Raw genomic sequence first — 18,687 nt, 5'->3', positions numbered from 1 at the left:
CAAGGACGTGCATGTTCTACATTCCAAGGTAAACACCATGCTGGCAAAAGGAGCCATAGAAGTGGTTTCCCCAGCACTGAGCGAGTCAGGCTTCTACAGCAGGCACTTCCTAGTTCCCAAAAAGGATGGCAGTCTCAGACCCATCCTTGATCTCAGACAACTGAACAGGGCCCTGAAAAAGCGCTCATTCATAATGATCACTTTGAAGTAGATCTTCCCACAAATCTGCCCGGGAGACTGGTTCTTTTCCCATGATCTGAAAGATGCTTATTTTCACATCCAGATAGCCCCCCATCACAGGCAATTTTCGAGATTCGCCTTCGAAGGGGTGGCATATCAATGCACAGTCCTTCCATTCGGACTGTCCCTAGCTCCCTGCACCTTTACGAAGTGCATGGATGCCGCTCTCTCCTCTGAGACTGATGGGTGTGCGCATACTGAACTACCTCAACGACTGGCTTGTTCTGGCCCAGTCAGAGCCCGAGCTTATATCTCACAGATCCATCATTCGAGTGCTTGGGGCTCAAGGTCAATTTTCCCAAGAGCTCCTGGGAATAATTTTAGACTCGACCCGCATGAGGGCCGTGGTCTCGCCAGAACGATCTCTAGCCATTCAGCAGCTTGCGGAAACATTTACACCCGGGGCGGACATGTTGTCCTGGAACAACCTTCCCTCAGAGGAATGCTCGCTCCACCCCCACACAGTTCAGAAAATTTGGGATGTCTTTGGAAGAGTATAGGTCGACCTCTTCGCCTCAGAACGCAATTATCATTGCCCAATATATTTCTCAAAAACCAGGGATGCGCTCGCACACGACTGGCCCAGCCTCCTCCTGTATGCCTTTCCCCCGATCGCTCTGATTTCCCTGGTTGTCAAACGAATCAGAGAGAGTGCTCACAAGGTCCTCCTGGTGGCTCCTCTGTGCAGGACCTAACCATGGTTCTCAGACCTGTCTCTGTTATATCAAAACTGTATGGCATTGCAAAGGAGAGGAATACAAAGAAAAATGCATGGTGCCTACAGTGAAACATTGTGGTGGCAGTGTCCTTATGTGGGGCTGCATGAGGGCTGCTGGTGTCGGGGAGCTGTACCACTCTATACTGAAAGAGAAGATGCTACCATCACTCCGTGCCCTTGGTTGTCGTGCACTTTTCCAACATGACAATGATCCTAAATGGTGATCTAAGTCAATGTTGGATTTCTGAAGAAGAACAGGGTGAAAGTGATTCAGTGGCTCCTGCTCTGAACCCAATCGATCACCTATGGGGAATTCTGAAGAGACAAGTTGAGCATCAGTCTCCATCCAGCATCCAGTCTCTAAAAGAGGACATTCTTGAAGAATGGAAAAAGTTGCCAAATGTCGCCAACTTGTTCATTCCATGCCTAGAAGACTTGGTGCTGTCATTAAAAATCATGGAGGCCATACAAAGTACTAGATGTAGTAGTTTTTGTTGTGGGGTTTACTAATTTTTGCATCACCCTAATTGGAGTAAAACTGAAAAATGTGTAATCTAAGGTGTATTATTAACCTTACTTTCATGTTATAAGTTAAACAGATGTTATATTAAACTTTGTCTTGTCAGCATTTTGGAAAATGTGTTTGTGTTCATTGAGATATTGTTGAAGATGCCAGGATGACAATTTTAATCAGGTTTTCATTCCTTTGGTTCTACTACTAATCCTTAAGTCCCATAAAACAGAAGTTTTAAACTTTAGGTAACTTTACTGATGCAACATTTATTACCATATTATGTAAATTTTAACAAAATCATCATCTTACATATCATATTTAAATCATATCACATTAATGCAAAAAATCTGCATAATGAGTACATTGTACTGTACTGTATGTTATAATTTTCCATCATTCTGACAATGAAAATCAAGTTACTTTCATTGCTAGTATTTTTATATAACCCCCTTCACTGATTTAATTGGTCTGTTAAACAACACATGCCAATGACATAACATATTGGGAAAACAAAATCTGGATCATTCATTTGTAAAAGTCTTTATAGATTATAGTATAATGCTTGATTAAGTATTAAGTATTGAGCCCACAAGTGTATTATTAGAAACTGCAAAGCGCTTTCCTCCTACATCAGGGATGGATCATACGATAGTCTCTCAAATGCGTGGTGATGTTGTTGGGAAGTCCGAGCTTGATCAGCTCTTCTTTTAACTGAAAATATAAGAGTTTTATGACAAACCATTATCATTAATTTACTACATTTTTAAGATATTTATTGCACCGTTGCCCTTTTATAGGAAGTTTATATATAAGGAAAGTTATATGCAGTATCAATCAAATGAATAATATACTGAATATAATACAATGTTTATGTAAAAAAAATAATCAATTTTCATTGCTGTTGGCAAATTAATGATTGTGACTGTTGAGTTACTTACCTGTATAATGACAAGCGCTTCAATTTGAGACTTTGACAAATGTTCAGGACTTGTAACTTTTACTCGCATTCCCATCACTGATCAATAAATAAAAAATACAAAACAGGTCAGGTGTCATAATTCATCCACTTATGTACTAAAGTTTAACAATTTACATTGTGTTTTGAGATTATTGATAACAAAAGAAACAAACAGATCACATATCTGCACAAACGTACCATACTTATCTGAAAAGGTGTTGATATGATGGTCATCAGGTTCACCAAAAAGTAAACAGAAGACTAGCATTAGCAAAACTTAAGCATTTTACACATCAGAATTTTCTTCTTTCTTTGTGTATTAGTCTGATGTTTATTCTTTTATTTCATTATAGAAGGTGTGTATTATAGAATTTGCTCACCACTGTAACAGAAGAAAGGCAAACTGGCAATGCATCTTTCATCTGTCCACTGGCCAAAGTATTTTAAAGACGCAGCTGTGCAGTGCTGAATTCCCTGCTCTCCTGGGACATATTCACCATTATCTGGTTGTGCAGCAATATATTGAGTATATGGCAGCCAATATGTGAAGGAAGAGCTGCTCTGATCTGACCACAGTCTCTTTCTATGCAGACCAATCCATACAGACCAACCAACAGGTGTAATGCTCAGTATCTGTTGACGCTCCGTCTCATCTCTCACACTGGCCAGGTCTGTGTACATCTCTCTGCAGTATCTCTGAGCTTCAGGCCAGGTCCTTCCCACAGAAACCAAGACAAACTTCTGAGAGGCATTTTCTCTACCTAAGATAAAAATATACATTTAAAATCAATTCCCTTCATTTGTTGATTAGGCAACCATATTTTAAATGCATTCATATATACAATCCATTTACATGTTTTATGTGAGTATACAGTATACTTTGGTTTTGATCCAAAAGCTAAGCTACGACATGCTCTAGAGATCTTACCACAATACTATCAGTAACATTTGTTGAGACTAACTTACTGACTGATGCTTCACTGAAAGGAAACTAAATATGTATATATAAAAAAGAAATGTTCAATTTAAATGTCTTACCATCATAACAGACAAATGTTTTCCAATATTCACATAACGTATCATACCAGTTTCCATTATAATCCATGTAAACACACAGTTCATTCCCAACAACGTTGTTTGATTCATGAATAAAGTTTCTGAAATCTCTCCCTCCATCCTGATAAAAGTCATTATCCTCCAATGACCATCTCCAACTGTTCACATCATCATACAGTCCAATCCAGGCTGAGCCATTGTAACTCCCATTAACTGTGTTAATCGACCTGTTCATTTCCTCCATGTTATCAATGGTGGCCAGATCAGTGTAATTCTGTCGGCAGTATCTCTGAGCTTCAGTCCAGGTCTTGGATTCATTCACAAAGTGATACTGGCGGGATGATGCTAATGCTGTCAAGGTAGGCAAAATGGAAAGATATAAAACCAAAAAATTAGTCACACTTTTAGATTTTTTTTTAAAGTGCCTTTAATTTGTGATGTTCTAATATATCTTTTTCTCATTTGTTACATTGTTTAAAAAATGAAAGGTAATTATATTAATTAGAGATCCACTCACCGCTGTAGCAAATGAAAGGTAATGCATTATTACAGTTTTCATCTGTCCAGCTCCCAGAGTCACTAAATGACACTGCAGTGCAGTATTCACTGTTTCCAGCATTATCTGGCTGTCCTGTCATCCAGTTACTGAATGAAGAGTTGCTCTGATCTGACCAAGATCTGGTTCTGTACAGTCCAATCCAAACACCGTTATTATTATTTGAAAGTAATACCTGAATCTTGTTGTTTTCAGTCATATTCCTGATACTGACGAGGTCTGTGTGATATTCTCTGCAGTAACTCTGAGCTTCAGTCCAGGTTGTGAGTAGGTAAATTAACACATAACTCTCGCTAGCATTCACTCTTCCTGTGGGGAATATATGTGTATGTGATATAACATGGTATATCATTAATATATTGCATTAATATATTTATAAATAGTCAACAGCAGTTCTCACCATCATAGCAAACAAATGTACTTAAATACTGGTGGCAAGGGATCTCACTCCATGTTCCCTGGATATTTGTCATGTACACACAGAGACTCTGTCCACCTGAGTTCACTGGTTGCTGGACATACCAGCTTGTAAAACCTTTCTCTAATGTTGCATTCTCCAGAGACCATTTCCAGCTGTTCATATCTTCATACAGACCAATCCAAGCTGAGCCATAGTAAGTGCCACGTACTGTTTTGATGAGTCTTTTCATTTCCTCCATGTTATCAACGGTGGCCAGATCAGTGTAATTCTGTCTGCAGTAACTCTGAGCTTCAGTCCAAGTCTTAGACTCAGACACAAAGTGATACTGGCGAGTACATGAAGATTGTGTGCAGGTTCCTGCGAATTGTTTTACAGAACAGAAAAAATGATGCAATCAGCTGGTCAATGATGTACCAACAAACAATGATATTGTGTACAAACTGTCATTGTACTAATACTTATTAACTACTGCTATAGTGTTCATTGTCAATTAATTCACACCTGCTGCTTGCTATTGATAATAATATAAAACCAGCTTTTGATGAAATTTTTTGACATTTCACTTATGATTAAATTAGTTTAAAAATTAGCATGATAAACTGCTTTAAAGGGATAGTTCACCCATGCATTCACCCACATTAGCATACAGACAAAGAGATGTATAACAATTTTTTATTTTTACAGTGGTGTGAAAAAGTGCCTGATTTTTTATTTTTTTGCATGTTTGTCACACTTTAATGTTTCAGATCATCAAACTAATTTAAATATGAATCAAATATAACACAAGTAAACACAACATGCAGTTTTTAAATGAAGGTTTTTATTACGAAGGGAAAACAAAATCCAAACCCACATGGCCCTGTGTGAAAAAGTTAACAGTTGACAGTTAAGGTCAGTGTTCGTGACTCCACCATAAGAAAGAGACTGGGCAAAAATGGCCTGCATGGCAGAGTTCCAAGACTAAAACCGCTGCTGAGCAAAAAGAACATAAAGGCTAGTCTCAGTTTTGCCAGAAAACATCTTGATGATCCCCAAGACCTTTGGGAAAATACTGTGGACTGATGAGACAAAAGTTGAACTTTTTTGGAAAGTGTGTGTCCCATTACGTCTGGCATAAAAGTAACACGGCATTTCAGAAAAAGAACATCATACTAACAGTAAATATGGTGGTGGTACTGTGATGGTCTGGGGCTGTTTTGCTGCTTCAGGACCTGGAAAACTTTCTGTGATAAATGGAACCATGAATTCTGCTGTTTACCAAAAAATCCTGAAGGACAATGTCCGGCCATCTGTTCGTGACCTCAAGCTGAAGTGAACTTGGGTTCTGCAGCAGGACAATGATCCAAAATACACCAGCAAGTCCACCTCTGAATGGCTGAAGAAAAACAAAATGAAGACTTTGGAGTGGCCTAGTCAGAGTCCTGACCTCAATCCTATTGAGATGCTGTGGCATGACCTTAAAAATGCGGTTCATGCTCGAAAACCCTCCAATGTGGCTGAGTTACAACAATTCTACAAAGATGAGTGGGCCAAAATTCCTCCACAGCACTGTAACAGACTCATTGCAAGTTATTGCAAACGCTTGATTGCAGTTGTTGCTGCTAAGGGTGGCCCAACTAGTTATTAGGTTTAGGGGCAAGCACTTTTTCACATAGGGCCATGTGGATTTGGATTTTGTTTTCCCTTCATAATAAAAACTGCATGTTGTGTTTACGTGTGTTATCTTTGATTTGTTAAATTTGTTTGATGATCTGAAACATTTAAGTGTGACAAACATGCTAAAAAAAATCACTTTTTCACACCACTGTATATGAGCAAAGAGATTTTTATAACAAATGCCGAATTTTGGAGCGCGTCACTTGCCAGCCCCGCTCCCATAATCTGCCTCCATTGAAGATGGACGCTCTCACCACTAGAGCGCAAGTCTCGCCTCGCTGCGTTCACAGATCACTTTCTCTGAAGACGGCTCTTCCCCTTGTTTTTCACTGTTCTTTTTATCTCTGGCATGAGAAAAAGGAACAATGCAATTGCAAGACTGATTGAATGAGGCTAGGTGAGCTCACGCCGGTCTATTCCCATGTGTCTCATCCTCCCTGCAGCAAGGGGATTCCCCTAGCTCTATGCATGCTGCAAAAGTGAGCACAGCACTGACAGCATTCCCTTTGAACTGTTACAGTCTGCAGACATTCAACTCCTGTCGCTCAAAGCTGCTCTGCTATTAGCTTTAGCATCGGTTAAGCGAGTAGGAGATTTGCAGGTGCTCTCTGTGAGCCCTACCTTCCTTGAGTTCGGGCCCAACGACTCCAAGGTCATCCTAAAGCCAAGGCATGGTTACGTACCTGAAGTGCACAAGTTATCACACTCTCTGCACTTCCTCCCCTCGCAGAAGGACCAGGAGTTGTATTTACTCTGCCCAGTCAAGGTTTTGAGAACCTACATTGACTGTTCCACCTCATTCATACTGACAGTGCTCAGCTGAATGCAGTGCTAACAGCTCGTTAATGTATGACGTTCTCCCTTATGACTATCAATGGATACTCATATAACTATTCTCTCTAAAAGAGCATTCTTTACGAATATTTATGGCACCTAACACCCCGTTCAGTTCTGGGTGCTGGAGACAATTTGTTTGTAAACACTTGGCCTGCTCAAGTTCCCGCACCTATGCAACTCATCACTTTTATAGCAAACAAGATAAAACAAACATATCACGAGCATCGGGTCCCCTCGCAACAACCCGTCGCTCGAACCAATTCAACCCCTTGCCACACGGGCAGACCATCCCCAGAGTGTCAAAATGGGTTTTGGGGACAGTACTTCAATTTGCTCAAAAAAAACATGTTTCAGCGGTATGTTTCCTACCTCAGTGGGGAGCGAGGTGAAAAATTTGCTGGCTAAAGGAGCCATAGAGAAAGTCAGACCGAGTTAGGCATCTACAGCCATTACTTCCTCGTCCCCAAGAAGGATGGTGGTCTCAGGCCCATCCTCGACTTCAGGCTTCTGAATCGTGCCCTCGTGAAGTGCTCATTCAGAATGACCCCTTTGATCCAGATTCTCTCACAGATATGCCCAGGGGACTGGTTATTTTCTCTGGATCTGAAAGATGCTTACTTTCACATCCAGATCACATCCAGATAGCCCCCATCACAGACACTTCTTAAGATTCACCTTCAAGAGAGTGGCATATCAATATACGGTCCTCCCGTTTAGACTGTCCCTAGCTCCTCATACATTCACAAAGCATATGGACGCGTCTCTCTCTCCCCTCTGAGACAGATAAGAATCTGCGTTCTAAACTACCTTGATGACTGGCTCATCTTAGCCCAGTCGAAGGCCGAGCTAGTGTCTCATAGATCCTTTCTCTTTAGCCACCTAGAGTGCTTGGGGCTCAGGGTCAACTTTGCCAAAAGCTCACTATCTCCCAGCAAACGGATTTCGTTCCTGGGAGCAGTTTTCAAATCAATTCAAATGAGGACTGTGGTCTCGCCAGAGTGCGCTCTGGCCATACAGCAGCTTGCGGCCACCTTCACAGTTGCAGCCTCTCTACCTCTCAGTGTTTCAGGCAATGCTAGGCTTCATGGCCTCTGCATCTCCGGTGCTAAAGCTTGGCCTGCTTCACATGCGGCCCCTACAGTACTGGCTGAAACCTCAAGTCCCATACCATGCTTGACATCACAGACGCTTACGTATCAAGGTGAACCAGGCTTGCTTTGCGGCCCTGGCCCTTTGGAAGAACCTTTGTTGGTTCAAACACGGCGTGGCCCTAGGTATGATATGCAGGAGGAAGGTCATCCTCACAGATAAGTCTAACACAGGTTGGGGAGCCCTGTGTGAAGGCAGACCAGCCTTTTCCATTTGGTTGAAAAAGGAAAGGTGGCACAACAACTGCCTGAAAATGCTGGCAGTCTCTCGAGCCTTTTAGACTGTCCTGCCACACCTGGAGGGACAACATGTCTTGGTCCGCTCGGACAGCATGACGGTGGTGTTCTACATAAATCACTAGGGAGGGCTCTCCTCAATGCATCTCTGCACTCTGGTGAAGAGTAAATGGGTCTCTTAGAATGGGCACAGTGCAACCTGCGCTCACTGAGGGCAGCGCATGTGCTTGGCAAACTGAACCAGACATGCTATCCCCAAACAGTGTCTCCTCAGAAAAGTGGATGCTCCATCCCCAAATGGTTCAGAGAATATGGGAGATCTTTGGGAGGGCAGAGGTTGACCTCTTCGCCTCAAAAGACAACTTCCATTGCCCAATTTATTTTTCAAAGGACCACGACTGACTGATGACTGGCGAATCAGTGGCCTTGCTCTGGAAAAACCAACATTGGCTCTCAGAGCTGTCTAAGCTGTTCATAGCAGCGCCATGGCCCATTGCCCTGAGACGGGACCTCATCTCTCAGGTGAACAGGATTATCTGGCACCCCCAGCCCGAGCTGTGGGCTCTGCACCTATGGCCTTTCGATGGGAGCCTGTAGACCTTCCAGAGAATGTCCTAAATACTATTTCACAGGCTAGAGCCCTGTCTACAAGAATCCTCTATGCCCTTAAATGTTTGGTCTTCTCTGCTTGGTGCACAGCCCGCGGCGAAGACCCATCTGCATGTGACATATATTTGATATTGTCCTTCCTTCAAGAGTTGTTGGATAAGGGTCGTAGGAGATTTGCAGGCACTCTCTGTGAGCCCTACCTTCCTTGAGTTCAGACCCAACGACTCCAAGGTCATCCTAAAGCCAAGGCATGGTTACCTACCTGAAGTGCTCTCCACTCCGTTCAGAGCACAGGTTATCACACTCTCTGCACTTCCTCCCCTCGCAGGAGGACCAGGAGTTGTATTTACTCTGCCCAGTCAAGGTTTTGAGAACCTACATTGACTGTTCTGCCTCATTCATACAGTCGGAACAACTCTTTGTATGCTTCGGAGGCTGCACCAAAGGGCATCTGGTCATGAAGCATAGGTTATCCCGATGGATGTTAATGTGATTGCACTTGCATACTCCTCTTTGGGCTTACAATGATCCATTGGAGTAAGAGCACACTCCACGAGAGGCATGGCCTCATCCTGGGCATGGTCCAGTGGTGTGTCCATTGCAGAAATCTGTGCAGCGGCTGGCTGGGCCTTGCCGTCCACCTGGACGTCCCTGCTTTGCAGGCTCAGATTCTTTCTGCATTACTGCTTCTCAGAGTTCGGCTCCCTGGGAACAACACTCCTACCTGGTGGCGGGACCAGAGGTCACGTTAACCGAAAATTTTCCGTCATTGACAGAATTTTTTTTGCAGTGATGGAAAAATCTGAAGGCCGTCCATCATTTTGACATATTACACTAAGGCTGATCCACCCCTGTCCAGTAGGTGGTAAGTGCGCTCCAGTGTGGCAGCAGAGCGCAAGTTCAGTCTCCAGAATAAAATGAAAATGATGCATTTGATTACACACAGGCGAGCACCCAGTTTAAGTCAATTTTATAATAATAGTTATAATACTTATACTTACATAATTAAGTTTCTAATCCAGTTCGTTTTGTTTTAAATAGTTTGTTTTGTTATTTGTCTTGCTGACTATCAAGTTTATGGTCAACGAATGGCTTTTCTGAGGTATAATGTTACGTGACATTTTTTTCCAACATTGACTGAACTGATTAAGACATGATACAGATTTCGGTGAGCTACTGTGTCGTTCAACATATTTTCTGATGTTCGTTCATGTTTATTTCGTTCTGTAAAGTAGTAAAGAGGAAGGGATGATCACGTTCACTCACGATCCGTGACAACTGTTCAAGATTAAATCTGAAAAGTGACGCACAGTCTTTTTTTCAACTTTCTTTTCATAATATAAATGCATAGCCTAGGCATTTTGTTTAACCTGTAGCCTAAATTTGTGAATAAAAATGAAAATGTGGACGAAAAAATAAACTATTAAACGTCTTATCATCATTAAAATATAAAAATTAAAATGACGGGTAATAATTGATTATGACGGATTTTTTACTATCCTGTCCGTCAAAATGACGGACAGTGCGAAAGTCTAACGTGATCCTCTGGGCGGGACCTATTCTTTGTAGAGTTTGACCTAGCTAGAATTTACAACGACTCCGATTATATCCGTAGCTAGCCATGCTATGACGCTGCATGACTCTGTGTCTTCGCTTCAGTTGAATTAAACCAGAGATCCTATGCGAAATGCCCGCTTATATAGCCAGATGGCCCCCCCTTTCTGGCCGGCTCTGGCGGGCTTCTTCACCAATATTGCAATTTTGCCATGCAATCTCACTGCAAGACTGAAAAAGGCTTCAGTTATCTGAGAAAGAGGAGTTTTCTCCATATCGTCTAGCAAGACGCAGTACATGTTCCCGTATCTCAGGGAACCGAGGTTACATTAGTAACCGAGTACATTTTCATCGCTATCTGTTGCCTCTGTTTCATTAAACAATAGAATATATTCATGCCGAGTAAAATGCCTTTAAATATTAACATGACTCATCGACATCGACATTCTTACAAACTAAAAACTTTTTGTAAATCCAAGATATATATTTAAAAATGTCTTTATAAATGTTATGAAATTCAAATGACATGTTAATGTAGCCTACCAGTCAAGTTAATAATTGCATATTTAAAAAAAAAAGATTTGTATTGCATTCATTTTGTTAAACTGATTAAAGCACATCTTACACAAACCTGTGTGATTTATGACACAGTGTGTTAAATATTTTTACACTGTGTTAATAATAATAACACACTGAATGAGTTAGAACTAACATAAAATGTGTAGTTCTTAAAGCTGCAGTCTGACATTTTTCCTCTTTGTCGCCATCTCTGTTTGAAACCTGCAATTGCAGTTATTTGCGAAATTATCATCTTTACATGCATTGTGCATCGGCACGACTCCTCAGCGGGTGAATCTAACGTTTGCTGTCAATCACTACACCGATGTGGATACTGTACTTCAGAATCACAGATTCTATGTCTTGAAAGTATGACCAATATAAGAATTTTCACTGGAAAATATCATCTGAACAAGTACGTAACATTTCTGCCACTTTTGTTCTGACCAACTGAGGGAAAAAGCATTAGGCCTACAATAAATCGCGCTGCCAATGATGATTAAATCTAACCATTGCTTAGCTCGGATCATGCCAAACCATGCAAATTATTATTACTGTTATACTTTGTTCTCAAATTGTTAATGTTAACAATATCAGCATTACGTGACTGTCTGTATTTAGTGTGTATTAGCGTTACCTGTAGATTTCAATTTCTGTAGCCACCCCACAGTCCAAAGTCTTTTGCTTTTTGACTACGGCTGAATCTCCAGTAGGGCTGAATCGATTAGTTGACATTATTGACAACGTCGACAATAAAAAATTGTCTACGAATATTTTTGTTGTCTAATAATCTCTTGATCTCTTCCGACCTATTTTAAGGGCCTGCAATAACGCAGTTTGACCAGTGGGGTGCTGTAGCACAATACTGTTATGCAGCTCTTTTGAATCCAATCCAATAAAAGAAGTCATCGGTTTGGAGTGCATAGTGCAAACGAAGTCGAACCCGTGAAATGTGGGAGATTAACATAGCATAAACATAACAAACATAACATTTAGCATAACTACAAAAAAAAAATACTGTCATGCAGGGCCACCAACTCTCATTCAAACTTTCTGTTCTCACGCCACACGTCCATTTTCTCACGCAGTGAAAGATACATAGCAGAGCAAAGAGGACACAGACAACGTGCCGACAGATAAGACAGATCAGGTTACTTTTGATATAAAACTAAGTCTCAGCTTTTAAATGATCAATTTTAATAGGGGATTCAAACAATGCATGTGGTTTTGACGCTGTTTAACATGGTGTGGCAGATCGCTGTAACACCTCAAGCGGTTATCTTCCTCTCTGCAATTACAGCAAATACAGAAAATAAACATGAATGAACACCAGAAAGTATGTTGAAATATACAGTACAACTTACTGAAATTAATCCATCTGTAATGTAATCACTTAATCAGAGTTTTAACCGCAGAAATAAGTCAATAAAACAGCTTGCAAACAAATGTAACATTTACCTCAGGAAAGCCATTCAATGACCATAAACTTGATAGTTAGTTTTAAAAAAAAAAAGAAAAAAAGAAGAAATCTAGAGAGGGGCAGTTTAAAAAAAAAAAAAAAAAGCACAATATTACATATTCATATTTTACTGTTATTAAAAAGTTATTATTACAATTCCCAGACTTAAAAACACAGTACCAGTCATTGTAACAGTTGGACTATTGATGACTTCTGAGGAGGAAAGAAAACCTGAAGGATATTGGTCTATTCAGTTGGCTTGAAAATCATTAAAAAATACACTTTCAAAAGCTGAAGACATTTCCTTGTTTTATTTACTAGTTAAAGTACAGTATAACTCAATATTTTAACTAATTGCTATAGTGGAATAACCGAACAAAGCCTTCTGATTAATCAGTGTAATAATCGGTGATTAGTCGATTAATAGTTCTTATAATCGGTAGATTAATCTATTATTAAAATAATTGTTTGTTGCAGCCCTAATCTCCAGTTGTCACTGATGATTGTCATTTGGATCTTTCTGGATTATAATCCGCCATCAAAATTATGTTTAATTATTCCAGCTGCAGTGAGAAAAGGCTATAAATGATCCGCTACCAGCAGCATCCTCACGTGATAAAACTGACTAGCCTGGACTCAAATTTCCCATGGAAATCCACCAGGTCGCTCTTATTATAAAACATTATAACAAGCTTACCGTTGTAATTTGAGCTAAGATAAGGAGATACTTTTGAACACTGGCTGGTTATGTACTTGCTCAAAAATTGTTTTTGGATAATTTTTAACCAAAAAAGTTACGGACTGCAGCTTTAACTAGACACAACAGGTGTGAAGTAACACAAGTTGTCTTTTTAACGCATCCTTTTTTAAAAATTTTAGGTGAAATGGACTTATGATCTAGGAGAATAAAAGAATAAAATCTCTAATTGAACCCCCAATTGTAAAATTTGTAAAGGTAAAAAATAAATAAATAAATAAAAAGTTCTGTTTTAGGTCACCATTAAGGTGATGTTTCCTTTATCTATTTTTATTTAAATACGAACATGTTAAGGGTTTTCAGTCATTAGATTTTTCAGTTAAAAAAAAAAAAATCATAATATAATTTGAATTCATATATTTACAGGTCTGGTGCCTTTAGCCTAAATTAAACATGTTGATCTTTCATTTTAGACCCAGGTGCTTAAAGTCTTTATCATTCCTGCCAAATAATGGCTTCCAACAAAGCGAGTGAACTTACTGCTGTAGCAGAAGAAAGGCATGCTGGATACACATATCTCATCTGTCCAATGGCCTGAATATCTGAATGATACTGCAGTGCAGAGCTGATATGGATATTCATAAGCTTGATGAAAATTTCCATTGTCTGGTTGCGCCTGTAACACATCAATTTGCGGCCTCCAGTTTTGATAACTGGTCATCTGATTGTTTGACCAAACCCTGTTTCTGTACAGTCCGATCCAGACTTTATATCCTTGTGCAATCTCAAAGATCCTCTGGTTCTCCGTCTGATTTCTCACATTGGCGAGATCTGTGTAATGATCTCTGCAGTATCTATGAGCCTCTGACCAGGTTTTCCCATCAGTGATTCTGATGTAAGTCTCTGTGGCATTCTCGCTACCTGAGATATGAAATGACAAATATACGCACATTAGCTCTCATTGAAAAAAAATCTTTAAATTAATATCTAAAACAAATGAAATGTCCTTACCATCATAGCAAACGAATTGTACATGCAGTGCATTATCACATGACACATCATACCAGTTTCCATTACTCTCCATGTAAACACACAGTTCATTCCCCCCAACGTTGTTTGGTTCATGATAAAAGTTTCTGAAATCTCTCTCTCCATCCTGATAAAAGTCATTATCCTCCAATGACCATCTCCAGTTGTTCACATCATCATACAGACCAATCCAGGCTGAGCCGTTGTAACTCCCATTAACTGTGTTAATCAACCTGTTCATTTCCTCCATGTTATCAACGGTGGCCAGATCAGTGTAATTCTGTCTGCAGTATCTCTGAGCTTCAGTCCAGGTCTTGGATTCATTCACAAAGTGATACTGGCGGGATGATGCTAATGCTGTAAATAGAGAAAATAAATGTTTCCATAAAAAGTGTTTTTTCTTTGATTGTTTGTTTTTTAAATGTATCGAAGTATCCTAAATATTTGTGATAAATTAACACATGGCGTCATTGCTGTGGCGCGAAATACAGCTGGAGGGCAGGAAGTGATTTTTCTATATAGGAATCGCTATATAATTCTGTAAACATGTCTATGCTTTTTTGCAATCAATGTGAGCACACTGAGGCTGTATGTTATAGATTTCATGGATTACTATCCAAGATAGAAAAGATGATAAAGGGATACACAAAAAAGAATAATTTTGTCATGATTTACTGACCCTCACTGTATTCTCTGTAGGAGACAAAAGAAGATATTCTGAGAAATGTTTTTCCACACAATTTAAATCATTAGGCACTAAAACTCTGTAGTGAACAATATTCTTCAAAACATCTTCTTCAAGAAATTCATATAAGTCTTGAACCACATGAGGGTGAGTAAATGATGAAAGAATAATCATTTTTGGGTGAACCATTTTCCCTTCCCTTTAAGATCTACTCACCGCTGTAGCAAAAGAAAGGAAAAGAATAATCGCAGTTTTCATCTGCCCAGCTCCTGGAGTCACTGAATGAGATTGCAGTGCAGGATCCTGCATTATCTGGCTGTCCTGTCATCCAATTCCTGAATGAAGAGTTACTCTGATCTGACCAAGATCTAGGTTTGTACAGTCCAATCCAAATATTTAAACCATCATAATTCCCTAAAAAATACTGAATCTTCTGTTGTTCAATCTCATTCCTGATACTGACGAGGTCTGTGTGATGTTCTCTGCAGTAACTCTGAGCTTCAGTCCAGCTTAAGTACTGGTAAAACACATAAGTATCACTGGCATTTTCTCTTCCTGAAAGATATTAAGTTTAGAGAGAGATTGGTTTGTTTTTCAATTTTTGTTCATTGTCTTAGACATTTGGTAACACTTTAGTATAGGGAACATGTATTCACTATTAACTATGACTTTTCCCTCAATAAACTCCTAATTTACTGCTATTAGTTAATTAATAGTTAGTAAGGTAGTTGTTAAGTTTAGGTATTGGGTAGGATTAAGAATGTAGAATAAGGTCATGCAGAATAAGACATTAATATGTGCTTAATAATTACTAATAAACAGCCAATATTCTAGTAATATTCATGTTTCATGTAATATTCACTAGTTAAAAGACCCTAAAATAAAGTGTTACCAGACATTTGAATGGAACAGCTCACCATCATAGCAAAGATAATGTATTTCATTGACACAGCCTGCTGTGTGCCATATCCCTCTGTTCATATACACACACCCATCTCCATTTTTACTTGGTCCTTCGTTATACCAGTTCCTGAAGTCTTTTTCTCCTTCCTTGAAGAAACCACTGTCCTCTAGAGTCCATTTCCAAGTGCTCAGATCATCATGGAGTCCAATCCAAGCCAAATCAATGGAATCATCATTCACTGTGTCGATCAACTGGATCGTCTGTTGATTATTTTCAATAGTGGCCAGATCAGTGTATTTCTCCCTACAGTATCTCTGAGCTTCTGCCCAAGTCTTGGATTCATTCACAAAGACATACTGAGGGACACACTGCGTGAGGGTAAAGAAACCTGTTGAAAACACATAAGGGAAGAGATCACATGATACTACTTCAGTTATCTCCCTGTTCAGACAAGGTCACATTCATCATGGGTGACTGCAGTTTCTACAATGGCATCGATACTTGACTTTTAACCCTGTGTGTGTGTGTGTGTGTGTGTGTGTGTGTGTGTGTGTATGTGTGTGTAGGTGTGTGTGTGTGTGTGTGTATGCATGTTTTTGAGTATCATATTTCATAAATCAGGGTTTTATGTCACATATTTCAGTGATAATTGAGAGATCGTCAAATAAAAGTTCCCCAAAAGCATTTGATCATATTTGACATTAACATGAAAAAAATGTAAAATAAATTCACGGTGTGGGATTTTAGTAATGTATGAGGGGATGGACTGGACCCCTCTTCAAGCGGTTCCAGCCGCCACCGCCGAGCCCTCTGCTCCAGCCCCCGCCGCCGAGCCCTCTGCTCCAGCCGCCGCCACCGAGCTCTCTGCTCCAGCCGCCGCCCGCGAGCCCTCTGCTCCAGCCACCGCCACCGAGCCCTCTGCTCCAGCCGCCGCCGCCGAGCCCTCTGCTCCAGCCGCCGCCCGCGAGCCCTCTGCTCCAGCCACTGCCGCCGAGCCCTCTGCTCCAGCCGCCACCCGCGAGCCCTCTGCTCCAGCCACTGCCGCCGAGCCCTCTGCTCCAGCCGCCGCCCGCGAGCCCTCTGCTCCAGCCACCGCCACCGAGCCCTCTGCTCCAGCCACCGCCGCCGAGCCCTCTGCTCCAGCCACCGCCGCCGAGCCCTCTGCTCCAGCCACTGCCGCCGAGCCCTCTGCTCCAGCCGCCGCCCGCGAGCCCTCTGCTCCAGCCGCCGCCCGCGAGCCCTCTGCTCCAGCCGCCGCCGAGCCCTCTGCTCCAGCCACCGCCACCGAGCCCTCTGCTCCAGCCACTGCCGCCGAGCCCTCTGCTCCAGCCGCCGCCCGCGAGCCTTCTGCTCCAGCCGCCGCCCGCGAGCCCTCTGCTCCAGCCACCGCCACCGAGCCCTCTGCTCCAGCCGCCGCCGCCGAGCCCTCTGCTCCAGCCGCCGCCCGCGAGCCCTCTGCTCCAGCCACTGCCGCCGAGCCCTCTGCTCCAGCCGCCACCCGCGAGCCCTCTGCTCCAGCCACTGCCGCCGAGCCCTCTGCTCCAGCCACCGCCGCCGAGCCCTCTGCTCCAGCCGCCACCCGCGAGCCCTCTGCTCCAGCCACTGCCGCCGAGCCCTCTGCTCCAGCCGCCGCCCGCGAGCCCTCTGCTCCAGCCACCGCCGCCGAGCCCTCTGCTCCAGCCGCCGCCGAGCCCTCTGCTCCAGCCGCCGCCCGCGAGCCCTCTGCTCCAGCCACCGCCGCCGAGCCCTCTGCTCCAGCCACCGCCACTCCTAGGTCTCCACCTCCAGCATCCTCGACCAGGACTCCATCTCGGCCCGTTGGTCCATTAACTCCTCCTTGGCTCCAACCTCCCTCATCTCCACCGTGGCCCATCAGTCCATCAGTTCCGCCAGACTCCATCCTTCCTCCGGTTCCGCATTGGTCGTTCGTCGGCCTGCCCTCACCTCAGGACTGCACTCCCCCGGTTTCACCTCGTCCCTTCGTCCCTCTGGCTCCGTTGGCTTCCTCACTCCCTCCTGCTCCACCTCGGTCGTCTGTCGTTCTGGCTCCTCTGCGGCCTTCCGGAACCCCGCCTGCGCCTCGGTCGTCTGAGCCGTCGGCATTGCCATGTCCCGCAGAACCCTCAGCTCCGCCTGGGCTCGTCTACAATTCGGCTACAACGCCTCACCCGCCATGGCCGCCTTCGGCCCCCGACCCGTTGTCCATGACCTCTGATCCACCCTGGAGACCTCAGTGTCCGTCCACTCCTCTCCCTGCACCTGCGTGAGGTCTCCAGGGCGCCCACCCCCCCGTCACAGTTCCCGTGTCTCCCGGACTCCATTACCCATGATCCTCCTGTTCTCCACACCTGCACTCACTTCCCTCGTCTTTTCCCCATCATCACAGATCACCTGCACCTGGACTCTATTATCATCACTGCCTTTATAATGGACTCACTCCCTTCACTCCCTGTCCGTTCTCTGTTGTGTTAAACGTGTATTGTGTGTATATCTCTCCTTTGTTGTTATTAAAGTACCCATCACTGTGGATTACCGAGTATTGCCTCTTCAGTACAGCACCACACGTAACACCTACATCACCAAGTTGTTCGGGAGGGTTTCAAGAAAAATCCTCTGCTCTCATCCAGAAACAATCTCCAGCATATTAAGTTGTCAGACACTGGGACTTCAAACGGGACCGGCTTCTATGGTCAGATGAAACTAAAAAAAGAGCTTTTTGGCAGCAAACCCACCAGATGGGTTTGGTGCACACATGGATAAAAAGTACCCCATGCCCACGGTTAAATATACTGCTGGATCTTTAATGTTGTGGGCCTATTTTTGTGCTGGAGGTCCTGGACATCTTGTTCAG

The 18,687-nt window shown here is 42.6% G+C and overlaps 1 protein-coding gene across 1 annotated transcript; it reads right to left on the bottom strand.

Moving 5' to 3' along the window:
* Positions 1-1,655: 1,655 nt before the first annotated feature.
* Positions 1,656-17,709, bottom strand: LOC125253280 (C-type mannose receptor 2-like). The gene is made up of 12 exons (XM_048167199.1): positions 17,583-17,709; positions 15,940-16,224; positions 15,149-15,493; positions 14,230-14,604; positions 13,759-14,139; positions 4,443-4,820; positions 4,004-4,351; positions 3,469-3,837; positions 2,811-3,191; positions 2,629-2,637; positions 2,411-2,487; positions 1,656-2,183 (listed from the first exon to the last, which is right to left on the bottom strand). Exons 1-12 carry the CDS (start codon positions 17,707-17,709, stop codon positions 2,103-2,105), a joined length of 3,156 nt encoding a protein of 1,051 aa, XP_048023156.1. The 3' UTR covers positions 1,656-2,102.
* Positions 17,710-18,687: the final 978 nt, after the last annotated feature.

This window comes from Megalobrama amblycephala, linkage group LG18 (assembly GCF_018812025.1).
Source record: "Megalobrama amblycephala isolate DHTTF-2021 linkage group LG18, ASM1881202v1, whole genome shotgun sequence".
Lineage (NCBI taxonomy): Eukaryota > Metazoa > Chordata > Actinopteri > Cypriniformes > Xenocyprididae > Megalobrama > Megalobrama amblycephala.
This window is presented reverse-complemented; position numbering and strand designations above follow the sequence as displayed.

Bases quoted from the DNA above. Each gene is read 5' to 3' on its own strand.
- LOC125253280 (XM_048167199.1), bottom strand. From the start codon at position 17,709: ATGGGCCACGGTGGAGATGAGGGAGGTTGGAGCCAAGGAGGAGTTAAT. The intron at 16,225-17,582 runs GCTCGGCGGCGG...TGTTTTCAACAG, and splicing joins GGCGGTGGCTGGAGCAGAGG to GTTTCTTTACCCTCACGCAG. The intron at 14,140-14,229 runs GTAAGGACATTT...TTCATATCTCAG, and splicing joins ACAATTCGTTTGCTATGATG to GTAGCGAGAATGCCACAGAG.